The following is a 23,651-nucleotide window of genomic DNA, read 5'->3' as shown; positions in this document are numbered from 1 at the left end:
GCTACTGCTGTTAACCACTTAAATGCTGCTCTCAATATTGTGAATCCTGGAAACACACAATTACATCACAGGGTGCTAAAAGGTTGCCATTGCAGCGAGGTGCATACTTGAAAATCACTGTGCCTGCCATGACAGTACTACTACAAAGACTAACTGGTGGCTGGAGTCCATATTTTTTTTCAATATACTGCGGTATTACAGAATATAGCACAAGCAATCGGACAATTGCAGGTTCAAACCCGCTAAGGGAACTAAAAAGTAAGGTTAAAAAAAAAAAAGTAAAAAATATACATGTATAAAAATTTTTAATCGCCCTATTTTAACCCCATTTAAAATGATTAAAAATGTAAAAAGTAAACATATTTTGAATTATTGCGTCTGTAATAGTGTGATAAAATAAAATAAAAATAAATAAAACAGATAAATGTCTTTACATGCTTGCATGTGTTCTCTGCAAGGGGTGCAAGCACAGTAAGGGCTGGCGCAGATGACTATATTCCATCCGAGTGTGATCCGTCAAAAAATCTGATCACACTCAGACCAATGTTATTCAATGAGGCCGTGCACAAGTCCTTTTTTTTTTTTAATCCTCCACCGGCGAGAAAAATAGATCCCGCTTTGATCAGTATAATCAGACCGTTTTTCTTAGATAGAAAAAATACGGTTGTGTGAACCCAGCCTATGTGTGACAGTCTGGAGTGTGGCTAGAATCCCTGTATTTGGTATGTGCAGGTAGGAGTCCATTGTGTGACCAGGTGTGTAGAAGGTTAGTCTGGAATAGTCACAGTTCTTGGTGTGTAGAGTGTCCCTGGAATCTGTGCAGGTATGTACATTGTGTGTGTCCGATATCTGTGCAGAATGTGTGCAAAAGTGAGCAATGTGGGTGTCTGAATGGGCTGCAGTTTTTGTATAAATGTGTGAACAGGGCATCTATGCATCAAAATGTGTGCCTGGAGTTTGCACTGGTGTACATTTTGTGTAGAATTATGTTGCAAACGTGTGCAATGTTATCTATCCATATCTATCGAATAAGTTTTATTTCTATAGCGCCAACATATTCCGCAGCGCTTTACAATTCAGAGGGGACATGTACAGACAATATGAGACAACACAAAATAACAAAATTAGGATACCAGGAGGAGTGAGGGCCCTGCTCGTAAGCTTACAGTCTATGAGGAAATAGGGGAGGCACAAAAGGTGAATGGGGGGGAGAAAAGCTTGTTATATATGGTCCAGCCATAGATTTAATAGGGGATTCAAAACCAGCTGCATGGACCAGTCATCACCCAGAATTTATACAGGTACAGGGGACAAGAATTGAAAGTACATTTTTGGGAAGGGCAGAAAGGGACTAGATTAGATCAGGGCAGTGAGGTGATAGGCTAGTCTAAAGAAATGATTTTTTAGGGCCTGCTTAAAAGGTGTGGATGCTGGGAATTAATTGGATTGCTCTTGGTAGTGTGTTCCAGAGCATAGGCGCAGCTCGTGAGATATGTTGAAGACGGGAGTGAGAGGTTCGAATTGTTGAGGATGTTAGTCTTAGGTCATTAGGGTGGGGTGATAGACAGAGATGAGGGAGGAGATTGTAGGGTGGTGCAGAACCATGGAGAGCTTTGTGAGTGAGAGTGATAAGTTTGTATTGGACTCTGTAGCGGATGGGCAACCAGTGCAATGACTGACAAAGAGCAGAGGCATCAGTGAAGCGGTTGCAGAGGAAAATGATCCTGGCTGCGGCATTCAGAATGGATTGGAGAGGGGAGAGTTTAGTAACAGGGAGACCAATTAGTAAAGAATTACAATAATCCAGGCGAGAATGAATGAGAGCGACAATAAGAGTTTTTGCAGAGTCAACAGTAAGAAAAGGTCGAATTCTCGAGATGTTTTTGAGGTGGAATTGACAAGAACGAGCGAGTGAACGAATGTGGGGAGTGAAGGAGAGATCGGAGTCAAATATAACCCCAAGACAGAGGGCGTGCTTCTGGGGCGTAATGGTAGAGCCACAAACAGAAATGGTAATATTGGGTTTCGGATGGTTAGGAGAGGGAGGAAATAGAAGAAGTTCAGTTTTTGACAGGTTCAGTTTTAGATAGAGGGAGGACATGATGTTAGAGACAGCGGACAGACAATCGGTAGTATTTTGTAATAGTGCAGTGGTGATGCCAGAAGATGTGTACAGTTGGGTGTCATCAGCATAGAGATGGTACTGAAAACCAAATTTGCTGATGGTTTCTCCAATAGGGGCTGTGTATAGAGAGAAAAGGAGGGGGCCAAGGACTGAACCCTGAGGAACCCCGACCGTAAGGGGAAGAGGAGAGGAAGAGGATCCGGCAATGGATACAGTGAATGAGCAATCAAAGAGGTAAGAGGAGAACCAAGAAAGAACGGTGTCCTTGAGCCCGATAGAGCGGAGCATAGTGAGGAGGAGCTGGTGATCCACAGTATTGAATGCAGCAGCGAGATCCAGGAGGATCAGCAGGGAGTACTGACCATTAGATTTAGCTATTAGTAAATCATTAGAGACTTTAGTAAGAGCAGTTTCAGTAGAATGTAAGCAGTGGAAATTGGATTGTAGAGGGTCGAGGAGAGAATTATCTGACAGATAGCGGATTAGACGGGAATGGACCAGGCGTTCCAGGAGTTTTGAGATGAATGGGAGATTAGAGACAGGTCTGTAGTTATCTATCTATCTATACACAGTACAGACCAAAAGTTTGGACACACCTTCTTACTCAAAGAGTTTTCTTTATTTTCATGACTCTGAAAATTGTAGATTCACATTGAAGGCATCAAAACTATGAATTTACTTAACAAAAAAGTGAGAAACAACTGAAAATATGTCTTATATTCTAGGTTCTTCCAAGTAGCCACCTTTTGCTTTGATTACTGCTTTACACACTCTTGGCATTCTCTTGACGAGCTTCAAGAGGTCACCGGAAATGGTCTTCCAACAGTCTTGAAGAAATTCCCAGAGATGCTTAGCACTTGTTGGTCCTTTTGCCTTCACTCTGCGGTCCAGCTCACCCCCAAACCATCTCGATTGGGTTCAGGTCTGGTGACTGTGGAGGCCACGTCATCTGGCGTAGCACCCCATCACTCTCCTTCTTAGTCAAATAGCCCTTACACAGCCTGGAGGCGTGTTTGGGGTCATTGTCCTGTTGAAAAATAAATGATGGTCCAACTAAACGCAAAACGGATGGAATAGCAGGCCGCTGCAAGATGCTGTGGTAGCCATGCTGGTTCAGTATGCCTTCAATTTTGAATAAATCCCCAACAGTGTCACCAGCAAAGCACCCCCACACCATCACACCTCCTCCTCCATGCTTCACAGTGGGAACTAGGCATGTAGAGTCCATCCGTTCACCTTTTCTGTGTCGCACAAAGACACGGTGGTTGGATCCAAAGATCTCAAATTTGGACTCATCAGACCAAAGCACAGATTTCGACAGGTCTAATGTCCATTCTTTGTGTTCTTTAGCCCAAACAAGTCTCTTCTGCTTGTTGCCTGTCTTTAGCAGTGGTTTCCTAGCAGCTATTTTACCATGAAGGCCTGCTGCACTAAGGGGTACTTCACACACAGCGAGATCGCTACTGAGATCGCTGCTGAGTCACGTTTTTTGTGACCTCATTAGCGATCTCGCTGTGTGTGACACTGAGCAGCGATCTGGCCCCTGATGTGAGATCGCTGCTCGTCACACACAGTGCTGGTTCGTTTTTTTATTGTTGCTCTCCCGCTGATAAGCACACATCGCTGTATGTGACAGCGAGAGAGCAACAATCCTGAATCTGAAGGGAGCAGGAGCCGGCGTCTGACAGCCTGCGGTAAGCTGTAACCAAGGTGGTTACCCGATATTTACCTTCGTTACCAGCCTCCGCAGCTCTCACGCTGCCAGTGCCGGCTCCTGCTCCCTGCACACGCTAAGTTAAGCGGTGTGAGCTGGTAACTAAGGTAAACATCGAGTAACCATACCCGATGTTTACCTTAGTTACCAGTGTCCGCAGCTTCCAGACGCCGCCTCCGTGCAAGCGCAGCGTCGCTTGCACGTCGCTGCTGGCTGGGGGCTTGTCACTGGTCGCTGGTGAGATCTGCCTGTTTGACAGCTCACCAGCGACCATGTAGCGATGCAGCAGCGATCCTGACCAGGTCAGATCGCTGGTCGGATCACTGCTGCATCGCTAAAGTGTGAAGGTACCCTAAGTCTCCTCTTAACAGTTGTTCTTGTGATATGTGTCTGCTGCTAGTACTCTGTGTGGCATTGACCTGGTCTCTAATCTGAGCTGCTGTTAACCTGCGATTTCTGAGGCTGGTGACTCGGATAAACTTATCCTCCACAGCAGAGGTGACTCTTGGTCTTCCTTTCCTGGGGCGGTCCTCATGTGAACCAGTTTCTTTGCAGCGTTTGTTTTTTGCCACTGTACTTGGGGACACTTTCAAAGTTTTCCCAATTTTTCGGACTGAATGACCTTCATTTCTTAAAGTAATGATGGCCACCCGTTTTTCTTTACTTGGCTGCTTTTTTCTTGCCATAATACAAATACTAACAGTCTATTCAGTAGGAATATCAGCTGTGTATCCACCAGACTTCTGCCCAACACAACTGATGGTCCCAATCCCACTTATAAGGCAAGAAATCCCACTTATTAAACCTGACAGGGCACACCTGTGAAATGAAAACCATTTCCGGTGACTACCTCTTGAAGCTCATCAAGAGATTGCCAAGAGTGTGCAAAGCAGTAATCAAAGCAAAAGGTGGCTACTTTAAAAAAACCTAGAATATAAGACATATTTTCAGTTGTTTCACACTTTAAGTATTTCATTCCACACGTGTTAATTCATAGATTTGATGCCTTCAATGTGAATCTACAATTTTCAGTCATGAAAATAAAGAAAACTCTTTGAATGAGGTGTGTCCAAACTTTTGGCCAGTAGTGTGTGTTATTATATATATATATTATATACACACACACATACATATATATATGTGTATGTATGTATGTATGTATGTATGTATGTATGTATGTATGTGTGTGTGTGTGTGTGTGTGTGTGTGTATGTATATATATATATATATATATATATATATATATATATATATATATATATATATATATATATATATATATATATATATATATATACACACCGTATTTTTCGGACTATAAGACGCACCTGACCATAGGACGCACCCTGGTTTTAGAGGAGGAAAATAGGAAAATAAAATTTTAACCAAAAAATATGGTCATGACACACTGTTATGGGGCGAGGATCTGCTGCTGACATTGTTATGGGGGTAATGTCCCCAAATTCTCTACTAAGGTACCCCATTCTGATAAGGATCCTCCTGCTTTGTATATGATCCTGCTCATATACCCCCCATCCTGCTAATAATATACCCCCCATCCCCCATGAAATGCCCCCATCCATCCTGCTCATGAAATGCCCCCATCCATCCTGCTCATGAAATGCCCCCATCCATCCTGCTCATGAAATGCCCCCCATCCATCCTGCTCATGAAATGCCCCCCATCCATCCTGCTCATGAAATGCCCCCCATCCATCCTGCTCATGAAATGCCCCCCATCCATCCTGCTCATGAAATGCCCCCATCCATCCTGCTCATGAAATGCCCCCATCCATCCTGCTCATGAAATGCCCCCATCCATCCTGCTCATGAAATGCCCCCATCCATCCTGCTCATGAAATGCCCCCATCCATCCTGCTCATGAAATGCCCCCTCCTAGTAAATGGCGTGTATCCTGTGGCACAGGAAAGAAAAAAATAAACGTTTATACTTACCCTTCCTCACTCCCTGAAGCACCGATCTCTGTCTCAGCTGCAGCGCCGCTGTGTGGAGCCGTCACCGTTGTCTGCAGCATCGCGTCTTCTTGTCTGTGCCGGCGGTCAGCTGATCGATTCTGGTGGATACTAGCGGCGCGCACAGCGATGACGTCATCGCGGTGCGCGCCGCTAGTGTCCAGATCAGCTGACCGCTGGCACAGACAGGAAGACGCGATGCTGCAGGGGGGCGGCTCCACACACGGTGACGGGTGAGTACACTGATTCACTGCACCCCGCGTTGATAATGATGCGCGGGGAGCAGTGAATACAGCCGCACATGATCACTCCAGGCTGTAGTTGCCAGGGGTGATCACGGCCGGCTGCTAATTATGCACGCACCCCTCCCATCACCCCGCCCACCTGTCAGCGCCGGTTTCGCTGAGAGATGATGGGCGGGAGGATGGGCGTGCATATGTAATGAGCGGGCCCACGTGGTCACGGCAGGCTGCGGCAGGCTGCTACAGCCTGCTGGTGCCGCCGATGACCCGCTCCACCCTCATTCCCCGCACCCGCAACCTTATAGTCAGACCATAAGACTCACCCCCCACTTTCCCCCAACATTTGAGGGGAAAAAAGTGCGTCTTATGGTCCGAAAAATACGGTATATAACACTGTATATGTATGTACATCGTGGACACTTGAATAGCCAGCAGCTTTTACCCTGGACTTTCGAAGGCTTTTCCTGTCCTGGTACTGTAACATGTTACTTACAGCTATGCTGCACAGACTGACTATAATGAGCAAGCTCATCTATTAAACATTAAGAGGTATACTAATGGACAACTTCTAGGTTACACAAATAACATCAGAAAGGCAATGAAAGTGTACTGCTGTATATGGAGCCCTCTCTACAAAGGCTTGGTTGGTGGAAAGTGTCAACAGCAAAGATAAGGAAGCCTTGAAATTATAAAGATTACCTATGGAAGGCTCTCATCGTCCTCTATTTCTTGTAGCCATCATAAGCACGTGTGTCCTTTTTCCATTATCTTGACGACAGGTAACAGTAATCTTTACCTTCTAAAGTTTACCTTTAATAATTGTCTACCTCACCTCTCATCAGAAATGTGTAAAGCTGGGTTTACACACTGCAACATCGCAAAGGACATCGCTGTAACGTCTCCGGTTTTGTGACGTAACAGCGACCTCCCTAAGTCTCTGCTAAGTCTCTGGTGAGCGTTCAAACAGGCAAACCTGGCCAACAACTCAACAGCGATCCAGACCTGCAGAGCGACCTAGCTGGTTGTTGGGGACGTTGATAAGCAGCCTTTTGAAAGGGAAGTTGCTAACAAAGTCTCTGCAAAGTCTTCACACACTGAAACTTCATGCTGCACAGCGGGAAACAAAGGACCTAGGAATGGTCCTGAACGATTTGTAACGATTACAACTTCACAGCAGGGGCCGGGTCGCTGATAGGTTTCACACACTGCAACATCGCAAACAACATCGCTATTGCGTCACAAAACCGGTGACGTTACAGCGATGTCGTTTGAGATGTTGCAGTGTGTAAACCCAGCTTAAGTAATGGAGAGAAACAGCTTTCCTGGAGAAGCTTTTGTTGTGTGTGTTCTTCTAGGACATCACTTTTAAAACCCCTTAACAACCCATGAGTCGTCTCCCTGCCTGTGATGCAGGCTCGCATAATGAGCCCGCATCTTTCCTGCAGACGAAGGCTGAATCATTCAGCCTTTATCTGTGTCTAACAGTCGTGCGTGGAGCCCTTCTGATCCCTCATTGGCGCTCCTGTGACACAATTGCGGGACGTTAATGTGTTGTCATATACAGCAATGCTGTGGCAATAAAAAATAACAATACACATTTGGTATCGCTGCTTTTGTAAAAGTCTGATCTATCAAAATATAAAATAAATTAAGCAGAGTGGTAAACCATGTAACGAGAGAAAAAATAATCAAATCAAAAATCACCAGAATTGCAGTTTTTTGGCCAATGCAAAAACAGTAAAAAATTGAATGATTAATACATTGCATATACCTCAAAATAATATCAATAAAAAAAATCAGTTTGGGGAGCAAAAAAACAAGCCCTAGCACAGCTCTAAACCCCCAAAATTGAAAACATTACAGCTGTCGGAAAATTGTGATGCAAGCAACATTTTTTTTCTACATTATTCCCCGCTTAGCATTACAGTACATAAAATTAATGGTGTTATTCAAAAGTACAACATCCCACAAAAACAAGCCTTCACATGGCTATATCGACAGAAAAATAAAATAAGTTATGGCTCTTGGAACAAACCGAGGGAAAACTAAATCGTAAAAAAAAACAAAGAACGAAAAAAAAGAAAAGATTGCCTGGTCCCGAAGGGAGTAAAATTCTGGTGGAAACATGGTCGGCATTGACAACATTATTGGAGCTACATAAATTTATAAAAAAAATATTAATTTTGCAAAATTCTTGCTTTACTTATTTACAACCTGTATTGGAACAGTCCAGACAAGAATTAATAATCAGCTTTATGTTATTGAAACCACTTACAGCTTAGCCCCTTTCTGGGAAGGGTAAGGTCCACCAAACACCAATTAATGTTGGCCAAGTCTGCTGATATCTACAGATCTGACACTCTAATATGTATGGGGGACACAGATTGTTATAGAAGATGTAGATCGGGCATGTCCGATCTTGGGCTGTCGATTGCCTTATTTTCCAATAGATAACCTGTCGCCAGTATTTTTTAGTGACTGCTTCACACAGAGAGCACAAGAGCATTCGGCTGAACGATTGCTCATGGGTGTGGAAGAGCTGACCCAAAGTATCGTTTGGCCAACAGCCATCTAATGTGTATGGCCAGCAATAGCCTTTCCTACATGAAACCACTGTGTAGTATTTTGTGTAAGACTACAATTCCCATAAATGTGATTTACCAGAGTCAGCAGAATATGAGGGGATTCAACAAAAAAATGTAGCTGTACAACAGAATTGGCTCTAAAGGCAAGTGCAGACCTAGATGACAAATTTACATCTCAATATCTGGCAATAAAATTGCTATAAGCCAACGCATGAAAATTACCGGAATTGGGCTCGGAACAGCGGCCACAACAATTCCAATGGGCTGAGGAGAAAGGATTGCAGGGCTTCCGTTACAAATACTAGTTATTCCGTTGGGTGCGGGCCCATCTTGTTTTTTTATTTGCAGCTCTCCAGGTAAAGGTGACTGTAGCTTTTGTTCTTGCTGCTTTTTCTGGATTTTCCTTTGAAGCTGTTGTTTGGCATCTACGGGGGAAGCCAGGGTCTTCACTTGGGGGTGGAAAGCGTTGCTTTCAGACATAGGCACAAATGCAGATGTCTGGGTTATTCCTTTCAATCCTACAATAAAAAGATACATTTTATTATGGCGCATAACGAGATTAGCCGGTAGAGGAAGTCACATGACGTGACCATGTGACTTCCGGTAGTTGTCATGGTAGCACAGGGTCATGTGATGACTCCTGTAGCTGACATGAATTACTTTCGGTTTCACTCGGCCCAGGCCGAGTGAAGCAGAAAGTGACCATATCTGCTGTTTACAGCTGTATAGCTGTGATCAGCAGATGTGGCAGAGCGATCAGATTGTTGATCCATATAGCCCTCTTCTAGGGCAGAGGTCTCAAACACGCGGCCTGCGGGCCGCATGCGGCCCCTCAGAGTAGTTTGTGCGGCCCCCAGGCCCGTGCCCCTGTTCACTATCGCGGCAGGTGCAATGTCTCTGTCAGTGATTTATGTGAGAGATCACGAAGCAGAGATGAGGCAGCGCGGGACAGGTGAGAAGAATGGTGTGTGTGTGTGTGTTGGACGTTAACCCCTTAGCGACCTATGACGTACTGGGTACGTTATGGCTCCCTGGTACTTAAGGACCCATGACGTACCCAGTGTACGTCATGGCGAAATCGCAGTCCCGGTGGCTGCGATCGCTGTGCAAATACCTTAGATTCGGGGAGGAGGGGACCTCTGCCTGACAGGAGGGGTGGTGTCTCCTCCCAGGACCTACGGAGGCTGTGATTGCCTGACGAACGCCGCTCAGTCAATCACAGCCACTAATGTTTCAGCCATTGAAAATCGCTGAAACATTGAAATCCAGCCAAGATCAAGGCAGCTGTAGCCCTGATCATTGGATGGAGCTGGGTGACCTGTGTTTCACCCGCCCCCAGCTCTGATTGGAGAGACTGGCCTTGTGACCGATCTCTCCAATCACTGTGGATCTGGGGCCGCAGACCACTCCCCTCAGCTTCACTCCGGCGTCTGTGGAAGGTGAGGGGAGCTGCAGACCCATTACAACAGGATGGGGACAAAGTGCACACTTTACTGACTAGGATGGGCACATTATTAGAGGATGGGGACATTACTATAGGGTGGGGGCATTACTACAGGATGGGGACAAGGTGGGCACATTACTGTAGGATAGGGACATTACTACAAGGGGACAAGGATGGGAAACATTACTATAGAATAGTTAACCATTAAAAGGCATCAACCACTGAGGACTTCAGTTCTTTAAAACAATTTTTTATCTCTACTGGCTAACACGATACAAAGATATATTTTACCTGTATAGAATAGGGATAATGCTGGGAACATTACTATAGGGTGGGGACAAGGTTGGCACATTACTAAAGGATGGGCACATTACTATAGAATGGGGACAGTACTTTAGGATGGGGACAAGGATGGGGAACATTACTATAAGATGGGGGACAAGGATGGACACATTACTATAACATGGGGACAAGGATGAACACATTACTACAAAATGGGGACAAGGATGAGGAACTTTACTTTAGGATGGGGACAAGGATGAGCACATTACTGTGGGATGGGGACTAGGTTGGGGTACAATACTACAAGGGGACAAGGATGAGCACATTACTGTGGGATGGGGCACAATACTACAAGGGGACAAGGATGGGCACGTTACAACAATATGGGGAACATTACTAAAAGATGTTGGTCAAAATTTCTATATAGTGGTAATTGTAAGACTATTAGTTACAAGAAAGGAGTAAAATGTAAAAAAAAAAAAAAAAGTTTATATTTAAACAAAGAATGTGCATGTTTGCTATAATGAACAAGTGAAAATGTTCAAAATCAGCGATCCAAAGGTGTGTAAAAAAAAAAAATTAAATATATATATATTCTATATGGTACCAATAAAAATGTCACTTTGTCCTGCAAAGAATGCGGCCCCCCAAATTATTTTTTTTCCTCTGTGCGGCCCATACACCCCGCCGAGTTTGAGACCCCTGCTCTAGGGGGACTAGAAAAATACAAAAAAAAGTAAAAAAAAAATATATAATCAATTAATCTGATCAGTAAACTGAAAAGCGGCAAAAAAAATTCTAAGCGCCAAAATTAAGTTTTTTGGTCGCCACAAATTTTGCACAAAATGCAATTATAAGCAATCAAAACGTAGCATCTGCGCAAAAATGGCACAATTAAAAACGCCAACTCGAGACGCAAAAAATAAGCCATCACTGAGCCATAGATCCCGAAAGAAGGGAATTTTGTTTACTTACCGTAAATTCCTTTTCTTCTAGCTCCAATTGGGAGACCCAGACAATTGGGGTGTATAGCTTCTGCCTCCGGAGGCCACACAAAGTATTACACTTAAAAGTGTAAAGCCCCTCCCCTTCTGCCTATACACCCCCCCGTGCATCACGGGCTTTTCAGTTTTGGTGCAAAAGCAGGAAGGAGGAAACTTAAAAATTGGTCTAAAGTAAATTCAATCCGAAGGAAGTTCGGAGAACTGAAAACCATTCAACATGAACAACATGTGTACACAAAGAACAACAGCCCGAAGGGAACAGGGGCGGGTGCTGGGTCTCCCAATTGGAGCTAGAAGAAAAGGAATTTACGGTAAGTAAACAAAATTCCCTTCTTCTTTGTCGCTCCATTGGGAGACCCAGACAATTGGGACGTCCAAAAGCAGTCCCTGGGTGGGTAAAATAATACCTCGTAATAGAGCCGTAAAACGGCCCCTTCCTACAGGTGGGCAACCGCCGCCTGAAGGACTCGCCTACCTAGGGTGGCATCTGCCGAAGCATAGGTATGCACCTGATAGTGTTTCGTGAAAGTGTGCAGGCTCGACCAGGTAGCCGCCTGACACACCTGCTGAGCCGTAGCCTGGTGCCGCAAAGCCCAGGACGCACCCACGGCTCTGGTAGAATGGGCCTTCAGCCCTGAGGGAACCGGAAGCCCAGAAGAACGGTAGGCTTCGAGAATTGGTTCCTTGATCCACCGAGCCAGGGTTGATTTGGAAGCCTGTGACCCTTTACGCTGGCCAGCGACAAGGATAAAGAGTGCATCCGAGCGGCGCAGGGGCGCCGTACGAGAAATGTAGAGCCGGAGTGCTCTCACCAGATCTAACAAGTGCAAATCCTTTTCACATTGGTGAACTGGATGAGGACAAAAAGAAGGTAAGGAGATATCCTGATTGAGATGAAAGGGGGATACCACCTTAGGGAGAAATTCCGGAACCGGACGCAGAACCACCTTGTCCTGGTGAAACACCAGGAAAGGGGCTTTGCATGACAGCGCTGCTAGCTCAGACACTCTCCGAAGTGATGTGACTGCTACTAGGAAGACCACTTTCTGCGAAAGGCGTGAAAGAGAAATATCCTTCATTGGCTCGAAAGGTGGTTTATGAAGAGCCATCAGCACCCTGTTCAGATCCCAGGGTTCTAACGGACGCTTGTAAGGAGGGACTATGTGACAAACCCCCTGCAGGAACGTGCGTACCTGTGGAAGTCTGGCTAGGCGCTTCTGAAAAAACACAGAGAGCGCTGAGACTTGTCCCTTAAGGGAGCCGAGCGACAAACCCTTTTCCAATCCGGATTGAAGGAAGGAAAGAAAAGTGGGCAAGGCAAATGGCCAGGGAGTAAAACCCTGATCAGAGCACCAGGATAAGAATATCCTCCACGTCCTGTGGTAGATCTTGGCGGACGTTGGTTTCCTGGCCTGTCTCATAGTGGCAATGACCTCTTGAGATAACCCTGAAGACGCTAGGATCCAGGACTCAATGGCCACACAGTCAGGTTGAGGGCCGCAGAATTCAGATGGAAAAACGGCCCTTGAGACAGCAAGTCTGGTCGGTCTGGTAGTGCCCACGGTTGGCCCACCGTGAGATGCCACAGATCCGGGTACCACGACCTCCTCGGCCAGTCTGGAGCGACGAGGATGGCGCGGCGGCAGTCGGACCTGATCTTGAGCAACACTCTGGGCAGCAGTGCCAGAGGAGGAAACACATAAGGCAGTTGAAACTGCGACCAATCCTGAACTAATGCGTCTGCCGCCAGAGCTCTGTGATCTTGAGACCGTGCCATGAATGCCGGGACCTTGTTGTTGTGCCGGGACGCCATTAGGTCGACGTCCGGCATCCCCCAGCAGCAACAGATCTCTTGAAACACGTCCGGGTGAAGGGACCATTCCCCTGCGTCCATGCCCTGGCGACTGAGAAAGTCTGCTTCCCAGTTTTCTACGCCCGGGATGTGAACTGTGGATATGGTGGAGGCTGTGGCTTCCACCCACAGCAGAATCCGCCGGACTTCCTGGAAGGCTTGCCGACTGCGTGTTCCGCCTTGGTGGTTGATGTATGCCACCGCGGTGGAGTTGTCCGACTGAATTCGGATCTGCTTGCCTTCCAGCCACGGCTGGAACGCCTTTAGGGCAAGATACACTGCCCTTATCTCCAGAACATTGATCTGAAGGGAGGACTCTGGCTGAGTCCAGGTACCCTGAGCCCTGTGGTGGAGAAAGACCGCTCCCCACCCTGACAGACTCGCGTCCGTCGTGACCACCGCCCAGGATGGGGGTAGGAAGGATTTCCCCTTCGACAATGAAGTGGGAAGAAGCCACCACCGAAGGGAGGCTTTGGCTGCCTGAGAAAGGGAGACGTTCCTGTCGAGGGACGTCGACTTCCTGTCCCATTTGCGGAGAATGTCCCATTGAAGTGGACGCAGATGAAACTGCGCAAAAGGAACTGCCTCCATTGCTGCCACCATTTTCCCTAGGAAGTGTATGAGGCGCCTCAAGGGGTGTGACTGGCCTTGCAGGAGAGATTGCACCCCTGTCTGTAGTGAACGCTGTTTGTCCAGCGGAAGCTTCACTATCGCTGAGAGAGTATGAAACTCCATGCCGAGATATGTCAGTGATTGGGCCGGTGTCAGATTTGACTTTGGGAAATTGATGATCCACCCGAATCTCTGGAGAGTCTCCAGAGCAATGTTCAGGCTGTGTTGGCATGCCACTCGAGAGGGTGCCTTGACAAGCAGATCGTCTAAGTAAGGGATCGCCGAGTGTCCCTGAGAGTGTAGGACTGCTACCACTGTTGCCATGACCTTGGTGAAAACCCGTGGGGCTGTCGCCAGGCCGAAAGGCAGTGCCACGAACTGAAGGTGTTCGTCCCCTATGGCGAAACGCAGGAAGCGCTGATGCTCTGGTGCAATCGGTACGTGGAGATAAGCATCTTTGATGTCGATTGATGCTAGGAAATCTCCTTGGGACATTGAGGCGATGACGGAGCGGAGCGATTCCATCCGGAACCGCCTGGTTTTTACGTGTTTGTTGAGCAGTTTTAGGTCCAGAACAGGACGGAAAGATCCGTCCTTTTTTGGCACCACAAACAAGTTGGAGTAAAAACCGTGACCCTGTTGCTGAAGCGGAACAGGGATCACCACTCCTTCTGCCTTCAGAGTGCTCACCGCCTGAAGAAGAGCATCGGCTCGCTCGGGGGGCGGAGATGTTCTGAAGAATCGAGTCAGAGGACGAGAGCTGAACTCTATCCTGTAACCGTGAGACAGAATGTCTCTCACCCAACGGTCTTGTACCTGTGGCAGCCAGGCGTCGCAAAAGCGGGAGAGCCTGCCACCGACCGAGGATGCGGTTTGAAGAGGCCGAAAGTCATGAGGAGGCCGCTTTGGGAGCGGTTCCTCCGGCGGTCTTTTTAGGACATGACTTAGACCGCCATGAATCGGAGTTCCTCTGACCCTTCTGTGGCCTGTTGGACGAGGAGAATTGAGACCTGCCCGCGAGCCGAAAGGACCGAAACCTCGATTGTACCTTCCGTTGTTGAGGTCTGTTTGGTTTGGACTGGGGTAAGGATGAGTCCTTTCCCTTGGATTGTTTAATGATTTCATCCAATCGCTCACCAAACAGGCGGTCGCCAGAAAATGGCAAACCGGTTAAGAACTTTTTGGAAGCAGAGTCTGCCTTCCATTCACGTAGCCACATGGCCCTGCGGACTGCCACCGAATTGGCGGATGCTACAGCCGTACGGCTCGCAGAATCCAGGACAGCATTAATGGCGTAGGACGCAAACGCCGACGCCTGAGAGGTTAAGGACACCACCTGCGGAGCAGAGGCACGTGTGACTGCATTAATCTGCGAGTGACAAGCTGAGATAGCTTGGAGTGCCCATACGGCTGCGAATGCCGGAGCAAAGGACGCGCCGATAGCTTCATAGATGGATTTCAACCAGAGCTCCATCTGTCTGTCAGTGGCATCTTTGAGTGAAGCCCCATCTTCCACCGCAACTATGGATCTAGCCGCCAGTCTGGAGACTGGAGGATCCACCTTGGGACACTGAGCCCAACCCTTGACAACGTCAGGGGGGAAGGGATAACGTGTGTCCTTAAGGCGCTTAGAAAAGCGCTTATCTGGACAAGCTCGGTGTTTCTGGACTGCCTCTCTGAAGTCGGAGTGATCCAGAAACGTACTCATTGTACGCTTGGGAAACCTAAAACGGAATTTCTCCTGCTGAGAAGCTGACTCCTCAATTGGAGGAGCTGGGGGAGAAAGATCCAACACCTGATTGATGGACGCTATAAGGTCATTCACTATGGCGTCTCCTTCCGGTGTATCTAGGTTGAGAGCGGCCTCAGGATCAGAATCCTGATCTGCCACCTCCGCTTCATCCTCTAGAGAGTCCTCCTGCTGAGACCCTGAGCAGTGTGATGAAGTCGAGGGAAGCTCCCAGCGAGCCCGCTTAGGCGGTCTGGGACTGCGGTCCGTGTCGGAGACCTCACCTTGGGACCTATGAGTCACCCCAGGAGCACTTTGCTGCTCCAACCGAGGGAGGCCTGGGGTCAATGATTCAACAGTGCCCGGGGCCTGTGTTACCGGTCTGGACTGCAAGGCTTCTAGTATCTTAGCAGACCATTTATCCATAGACTCAGAAAGTTTGTCAGCGAATACTGCAAACTCCGTCCCTGTCACCTGGACAGTGGTAGCAGGTGGTTCCACCTGGGCCACCAGTGGCAGAGGCTCCGGCTGAGTAAGTGTCACAGGGGCCGAGCATTGCACACAATGAGGGTAGGTGGAACCTGCCGGTAGCATAGCCGCACATGAGGTACAGGTTGCAAAGTAAGCCTGTGCTTTGGCACCCTTGCTTTTTGCGGACGACATGCTGTTGTCCCCTCTGAGTACAATCCGGGAGGGTATATAGCCAAAAACCAACAGTGCGACCGTACAGAGTAAATGTATAGCATATAAGCATATATATATATATATATATATATATACACACTTCGGCACCCAGGGGGGCCAGCACCTAGTAACAGGTGCGGCTTACCGACCGCCCAAAGCGGTTGTGTGACCACCAGATTCCCTGCCTGGGCCTCCCAGAGCCGTGTTGTCTCTCCTCTCCAGCTTCAGAAGTGCTGACAGGAATGGCTGCCGGCGTTCTGTGAGGAGGAGGGGGCCGTGGGCGTGCCCTAGAAAGTGCGGGAATCTGGTGCCCCACGGTGCTCAGTGAGGGGGGAGGAGGATACAAAGTATGCTCCAGCCCTCAGCGCTGACGTCCATTGCAGCGTCCCTCCCTTCCCCTGACTGGCAGGCCCGGGGGCGGGAGTATGCGGTACTAGGCCGCAGAAGCCGGGGACTAAAGTTATAAGCGCGGCCGGCAAACAAGCGCGGTCAGCGCGGTAGTCCCGGCGCACTAACACACCCAGCAGTGCTGCAGCGTGTATAACACAAGCGCTCCATGCGCCGTCCCCAAGGGGACACAGAGTACCTCACAGTAGCAGGGCCTTGTCCCTGACGATACCCGGCTCCTGTCCAGCAGATTCCCCAGGGGCTGCGGAGGGAGCACGGTCCCAGTGCCTGGAGACCGATTAGGATCCCACTTCACCCAGAGCCCTTAAGGGATGGGGAAGGAAAACAGCATATGGCTCCTGCCTATGTACCCGCAATGGGTACCTCACAACCTTAACAGCACCGCCGACCAGAGTGGGGTGAGAAGGGAGCATGCCGGGGGCCCTGTTATGGGCCCTCTTTTCTTCCATCCGATATAGTCAGCAGCTGCTGCTGACTAAATTGTGGAGCTATGCGTGCATGTGTGCCTCCTTCGCACAAAGCATAAAAACTGAGGAGCCCGTGATGCACGGGGGGGTGTATAGGCAGAAGGGGAGGGGCTTTACACTTTTAAGTGTAATACTTTGTGTGGCCTCCGGAGGCAGAAGCTATACACCCCAATTGTCTGGGTCTCCCAATGGAGCGACAAAGAAAATGAGAACGCTACGGGTCACGGAATATGGCGTAAAACTTGCAACGCTTTTTTCGGACAAACTTAAAATTTTTTTTTTAACTCCTTATATAAAAGTAAACCTATACATGTTTGGCGTCAACGAACTCGCACTGACCTAAAGCATCACACCCACACATCAGTTTTACCTTATAGTGAACACAGTGAAGAAAATATCTCAAAAACTTATAGTGCTATCGCACTTTTTTTGCAATTTTTCTGCATTTGGAATTTCTTTGCCGTTTTCCAGTACACTATATGGTAAAACTTATGGTTTCATTTAAAAGTACACCTCGTTCCACAAAAAAAGGAGCCCTCACATGACCATATTGACCGAAAAATAAAAAAGTTACGTCTCTTGGAAAAAGAATGGTGAAAAAAAAACAAAAAACGGAAAGCGAAAAATCTGCCAATCTGCCGGTCGTGAAGGGGTTAAGCATGTTCATTGTATTAGCCCAACACTGTAGTTAGCACTACAATATTACAAACAGTTCAAGAAAAAAAAAAAAAGAAAAGAAAAGAAAAGAGGTTGGTATAGGTTTCTTACAATGGGACCCTAAGAATGACTGATGCCCTTCTCACACTCTAACCTGTCCTGTCACAACCAGGCAGCCCATTGATTTATGTACTACTGCCATTCTCCTGTGGCTAAGCTGCATAAATACTCTGTCATCAAAAGCTCAAATGTATTTAAAGGGAACCTGTCACCAGTTTTGGTGACTATAAGCTCCGGCCACCACCAGAGGGCTCTTATATACAGCATCCTAACATGCTGTATATAAGAGCCCAGACCGCTCTGTAGAACGTAAAAAACAGAAGGTCGCTCCGGTGCACACCAGTCGGATGGGTGTCTCCTCTTTCGGCCATCTTGGTCTTCCTTCTTCTGAAGCCGGGGTGCATGACGCGTCCTACGTCATAAACACAGGCCGGTATTGAGGTCCTGCGCCGGTGCACTACAATACTTTGATCTGCCCTGAGCAGGGCAGATCAAAGTGCTCCTGCGCAGGACCTCAGTGCTGGAGAGTGTGTAAAAAGATGAGGCGCCGGTCCCGGAGAACGGAGACACCCATCCGACTGGTGTGCACCGGAGCGACTTTTTAGGTGAGTATTATAAAGTGTTTTTTTTATGTTCTATACAGTGGTTTGGGCTCTTATATACAGCATGTTAGAATGTTGTATATAAGGGCCCAGTGGTGGTGGCCGCAGCTTATAGTCACTAAATCTGGTGACAGGTTCCCTTTTATAAGGGGTGTAATAGTTACCTACATAAATAGGCTTATCTATACCGGTCACATGTTTTGCCTGGCTTGATGGAGGTAAAAGGTCTGTTACTTCATCCTTGTCAAGGAATGGGGGCATAACATGTCAGGCACTGGCCATACAATTTATATGCAAAAATCGTATGCAAAGGTTTTGTAAGATATTCCATACAAAACTGTAGAAAATGGGTTGAAAGGCTGTGTGGACCAAGTGGAGAACCACTACAAATTACATTATTTTATTTTTTCTAAATTTTCAGTAATTAAAAAAAAAAAAGGATGTAATCTAAAGAGAAATGGGATTACCTGCAGAATCACCAGCCATCACAGTCAACGCTGCCATTGATTTAGTACCAATATAGTGGCTTTTGACCAAAAAACGAGCCAAGTCCAAAACGGAATCAAATGGCTGACTAAGGACCTTCTGTGCCCACTCACAAACAAGGCGACAGGCTGCAGACACAACCTCTTCATCAGCATTCTGCAGCTGAGCCGATACTTCCATGCCATCCAGCTGAAAACAAGAACAAAGAGTAAGGAGAGCAGCCATTTTCATGAAAGCTAACACACATAATTCCACTTCTATAACTTTTTTTTTTCCAAGTTCAGCTACTATGGTATGTAAATATGCCACATTACTTATTATACAGTTTGTATGATATAGCTTTTACTGCATTTACAGTTTTGCTTCTTGGCATTGTGAACAGTCAACAACAGGCACATTGCTCACAGCTTAGCTGATCTTCAATATTAGAGAGGTTATTTTTTCCTGCATAAGATACTGTTCAGTGACCACACTTCCCAAAATACAAATCACCAAGGCATACTTTACAGACAGTGAGCTGGGAAATTCCAGTTCTAAGGAGTGCAGAATTGTGAATGCAGCTCTGGACAATCAACAACTCAGGGTCACAAGATAAATAATACAATACAATTACAAAGCTACATTTTTTCTATGCAAATTAATTCTATATGAAAACGGTCAGCCAAGCGCTCTTATGCTTTTTATGAGAAAACCGCTGGCAGACATCTTTGGTGGTGGCTTATCTCAGGCAGGACAAAAGGATTGGCAGTTTGAAATCGAACATACCGGATCCTTTAAATGTAACTGTATCTATACAAAAGATCTTATATATGACCGGCGCTGCACAGTGCTGCTGATTTGTGGAGGTCCAGTTCCCGAGACCCTTAACGGTCAAAATACTGCTCTGAAGTCTGTAGCTCATACACAGAATAAAGGTGCAATAGTAAGTCTTTGAGGCTGTGCAGTCGGTCTCACAGAGCAGTTTACGGACCCATAAGCTTACTATTAAGCCCATTAACAGTTCTGTGCGCAGCTCATGAAGAAGATTCATATTTCAGAATTGTATGTTGACTGATCGGTGGTGGTCTAAGGACCCCCACCGATCAGCAGCACTGTGCACGGTTGTCACAAATAGACTTTACATAGTGACAGTTACAATTTAATGTCAAACAGACATTATCGGCCAAACCGTTGATATGGGTAGGTTTGTCTGATGTGTATAAGGGCTACAAGAGGTTTATACAGTGAATAAGCACTGAGCATTGGAAGTGGAAAAAATTACATGGGTTTCAAAGATTTATGTAAACCCTCCACTCAAAAAAAACCCAAAAAACTATCACATAAAAAAATTAAAAACTAACTTTACAATATTTCAAGTTTTCCCAATCATTTTTTAAAAGCAGATTGCCTATAGTGATGTTAGGTCGATTGGTAGGAAATGGTACATAACACAACCCAAGAAAGTGTGTTGTTTTACCATGTTTTCAAGTAGAAGGCTATAAAACATTTTAGCCTCAGAAGCATTAAATATATATAGACATATACATATACCGTATTTTTCAGACCATAAGACGCACCTTTTTTCCTCCAAATTTGGGAGGAAAGTGTGGGGTGCGTCTTATGGTCTGAATGTCAAAATGGGGGGTACCTGTGGAGTAGGGAGCTGTGTGGAGGGAGCGGCTATGCAGTGGGATCACAGGAGGGTCGCTGCTGCAGGAAGCCGGCTGCTGGAGAAACCACATGTGCCCGCTGCTTAAAGTAAAGGAATATTCATTAGCTGCTCCCCGCCCACCTCTCTCTGCTGTCAGTGACTAGAAGTGGGTGTGAGGAGCAGAAAATCAATACCTGTTTAATGTAAACAGCGGACACATGAGGGAGCTCCAGCCGCCGGCTTCCTGCAGAGGCTGGGGAGACTGTGTGTCCGATGTGAAGGAGGCAGGAGCAGGGTGCAGCTGCAGTCATGTCTGGCCCGGAGGAAGTGCAGATCACTGCAGTGTCCGGGCCAGAGCACGGCATACATCACAGCACAGCCTGCAGTCTCTGTGCTCAGGGCTCGCATTACTTTCACTTTGCTCCTGCCTCTGCACTAGAAACGAAGTCTCCCGTAGCTGACAAGGACCTGCAGTGATGTAATGAACGGCACAGTGCCCTGCCTCTTCATTACATCGCTGCAGGTCCTCAAGATATGGAAGACTTTGCCTCTAGTGCCAGCACCAAACTGAAAGCTAGGTGAGCATCACATCTGTAAAAGTAAGGCAATAAATAATATTGTATATAAAGGCATTACTGTACAACCTGGATGGGGTTGGATCATATATACACACACAAACACACACACACACACACACACACCAGATTGGAGGATCACACATATAATGATGGGGAACATACATATTCTACAATGGGGGCCATATATACCTGGAAGGTACCTAGAATGGGGGATATGAGGACAGAATTTGGGGATATTATTACCTCCATAACACTGCCAGCAGTAAAATAAGTGTGTCATGACCACAATTTTTTACTTTAATTTTTTTTCTATTTTTTCCTCCTCTAAAACAAGGGTGCGTCTTATAGTCCGAAAAATACGGTGTATATATATTTATTATATTATATATATATATATATATATATATATATATATATATATATATATATATATATATTTTAAAAAAAACAAACAAACACTCTCCCAATGGAAATTGTTACAGGTAATAAAAACACCTTCCAAAAGAGATAAGGCTACAGTATGTTTATAAATGACTGATAGACTGTGGCTTTTTCTCCTGCACACTCATTCAGATGTATGGGGTGGCTTTTAGTTGAGTAACTTCTGCAAGGGAAATTTAACATATGTGGACATGCCTAAAGTACAAAAACATTGCACCAAAACATTACTACTACAGCCATCTATGTGCATGTATTGTAATACATTCAATTACAACTAACTCAGAAAAGAAAAAACAGTAATTAAACTTTATTAATTTTAATTTCATGGATTAAGTAATAATTGCTTTTTTTGAGCCACAAATATTATTTTTTAAAATAGACAAGTAGTACAATAAGCCTTTGTAAAAACAAAAAAAGCAGCCAACAATTACCCCATCTCCCGTCTTGTTGAAATCCAGATTAGGCAGTGATGGCATATGCACGAAAGCTTTCTTCCTCAATCCACTGTAGCAATACGTAATATAGTTAAGGTTAATATAAGAACTGGGATATTAAGCATTCCATTACATTAGGTCATAAAACGAGATATATGGCAGAATATCCATCAATGTTATGTATTTGGTGCAAATAAATGCTGCCTTTAAAAAAAAAAAAACAAAAAAAAAAACAAAAAAAACCTCACATCTCAATGTTCGCAGTTTTTACCATAGTTTTTGACATGCGCTAATGGTGCAGCTATAGGCCTTGTGTTTCACCACATCAGAGGGGTAATTCCACCTCCACGAACTAAATCAGAACCTAGTTACTAAGTCTGTACAAATATGCAAAACTTGGGGAAAAAAATATTTAAAATTAAATTTTACTTATGTAGGCCCCAGGGTTTTTTTTGGTGCTGTTCCCTAATCAAGTAAATTACAAAAAAATGGAACAAACATTTAATACACAACCTGTCCAAACTAGCAGTGGTGGTGGCTTTCTTCAATCTAAGTGGAAACTCAGATTAAGGCTATGTGCGCACAGTGCGTTTTTGCGCGTTTTTCAGGTGCGTTTTTGGCTTCAAAACTGCAGGACTTTGCTTCCCCAGCAAAGTCTATGAGTTTTCATTTTTGCTGTCCGCACACATCTGTTTTTTTTACCTGCGTTTTTGAGTTAAAAAAAATGGACGTCAGTTCTTTCCTGCGTTTTCCCCCCATGCAATGCATTGGAAAAACGCAGCAAAACGCAGAGATCAAAAACGCCGCAAAACGCAGCCAAAAACGCACCAAATCGCGGCAAAAACGCATGCTTTTTTATGCCTTTTTTCGACGCAGGTGAGTTTTTAGCGGCCAAAAACGCACAAAAACGCAGCGTCAAAAAGACGCAGTGTGCGAACCTAGCCTATAAGGGACAATGTGACCTTGAGAAGTGCTATTTCCCTGCAGTTATAAGGGTAATCTTCAGGAAAATAGTGTATAAATGCTAAGCAACCGAATTACTAAAGTAGCAGCTGCAGGGAGAAAATAAAGTTAAATCCTCCCTGTAATTCCTTGCTTCTAATGAATCATCGGGGCAGGGAGCAGTTAGTCAGCATTCACTACACAATGAGTGTGCTGTGATCTTCATCCTGCACATCCATTGACAGCCTGCCACACACACACACACACACACACACACACAAACACACACACACACAAACACACACACACACACACACACACACACACACACACACACACACACACACACACACACACACACACACACACACACACACACGTGCTGCAGACACAAGGCGGAGCAGACTGTCCAAGTACCGGGGAGTGAATACATTGCGCTCATTGTGTAGTGAATGGTGACTGTAGCTGCTCCCTGCATCTCCCTGGTGACTGGAAACAAGAGGCTACAGGGAGGATATAATTTCATTTCTCTCTCTTCTTCCAGTAAGCCAACTACATGAAGTTTAACCTTTTCATGACCTTGCCATTTTCCACTTTAGTTTTTTTCCATAACGTTTTTATTTTTCTATCAATTTTGCCATATGAGGGCTTGTTTTTTGAGGGACGAGATGTACTTTTGAATGAAGCCAATCACTCCACCA

General features: G+C 45.9%; 1 protein-coding gene across 1 annotated transcript in view; it reads right to left on the bottom strand.

Annotated features, from left to right (window-relative positions):
* The window catches only part of RFX7 (regulatory factor X7), a 176,761-nt gene that overhangs the window by 6,812 nt on the left and 146,298 nt on the right, over positions 1-23,651 (bottom strand). The window contains exons 6-8 of the mRNA XM_075345747.1: positions 22,006-22,090; positions 18,907-19,114; positions 8,861-9,156 (exon numbers count right to left, since the gene is read on the bottom strand). Of these exons, the coding sequence (XP_075201862.1) occupies positions 8,861-9,156; positions 18,907-19,114; positions 22,006-22,090 (589 nt within the window). The remainder of the gene's footprint in view (positions 1-8,860; positions 9,157-18,906; positions 19,115-22,005; positions 22,091-23,651) is intronic.

Source organism: Anomaloglossus baeobatrachus, chromosome 4 (genome assembly GCF_048569485.1).
Source record: "Anomaloglossus baeobatrachus isolate aAnoBae1 chromosome 4, aAnoBae1.hap1, whole genome shotgun sequence".
Classification (NCBI taxonomy): Eukaryota; Metazoa; Chordata; class Amphibia; order Anura; family Aromobatidae; genus Anomaloglossus; species Anomaloglossus baeobatrachus.
Note: the sequence above shows the minus strand (reverse complement) of the source record. Positions and strands in the feature narration are given on the sequence as shown.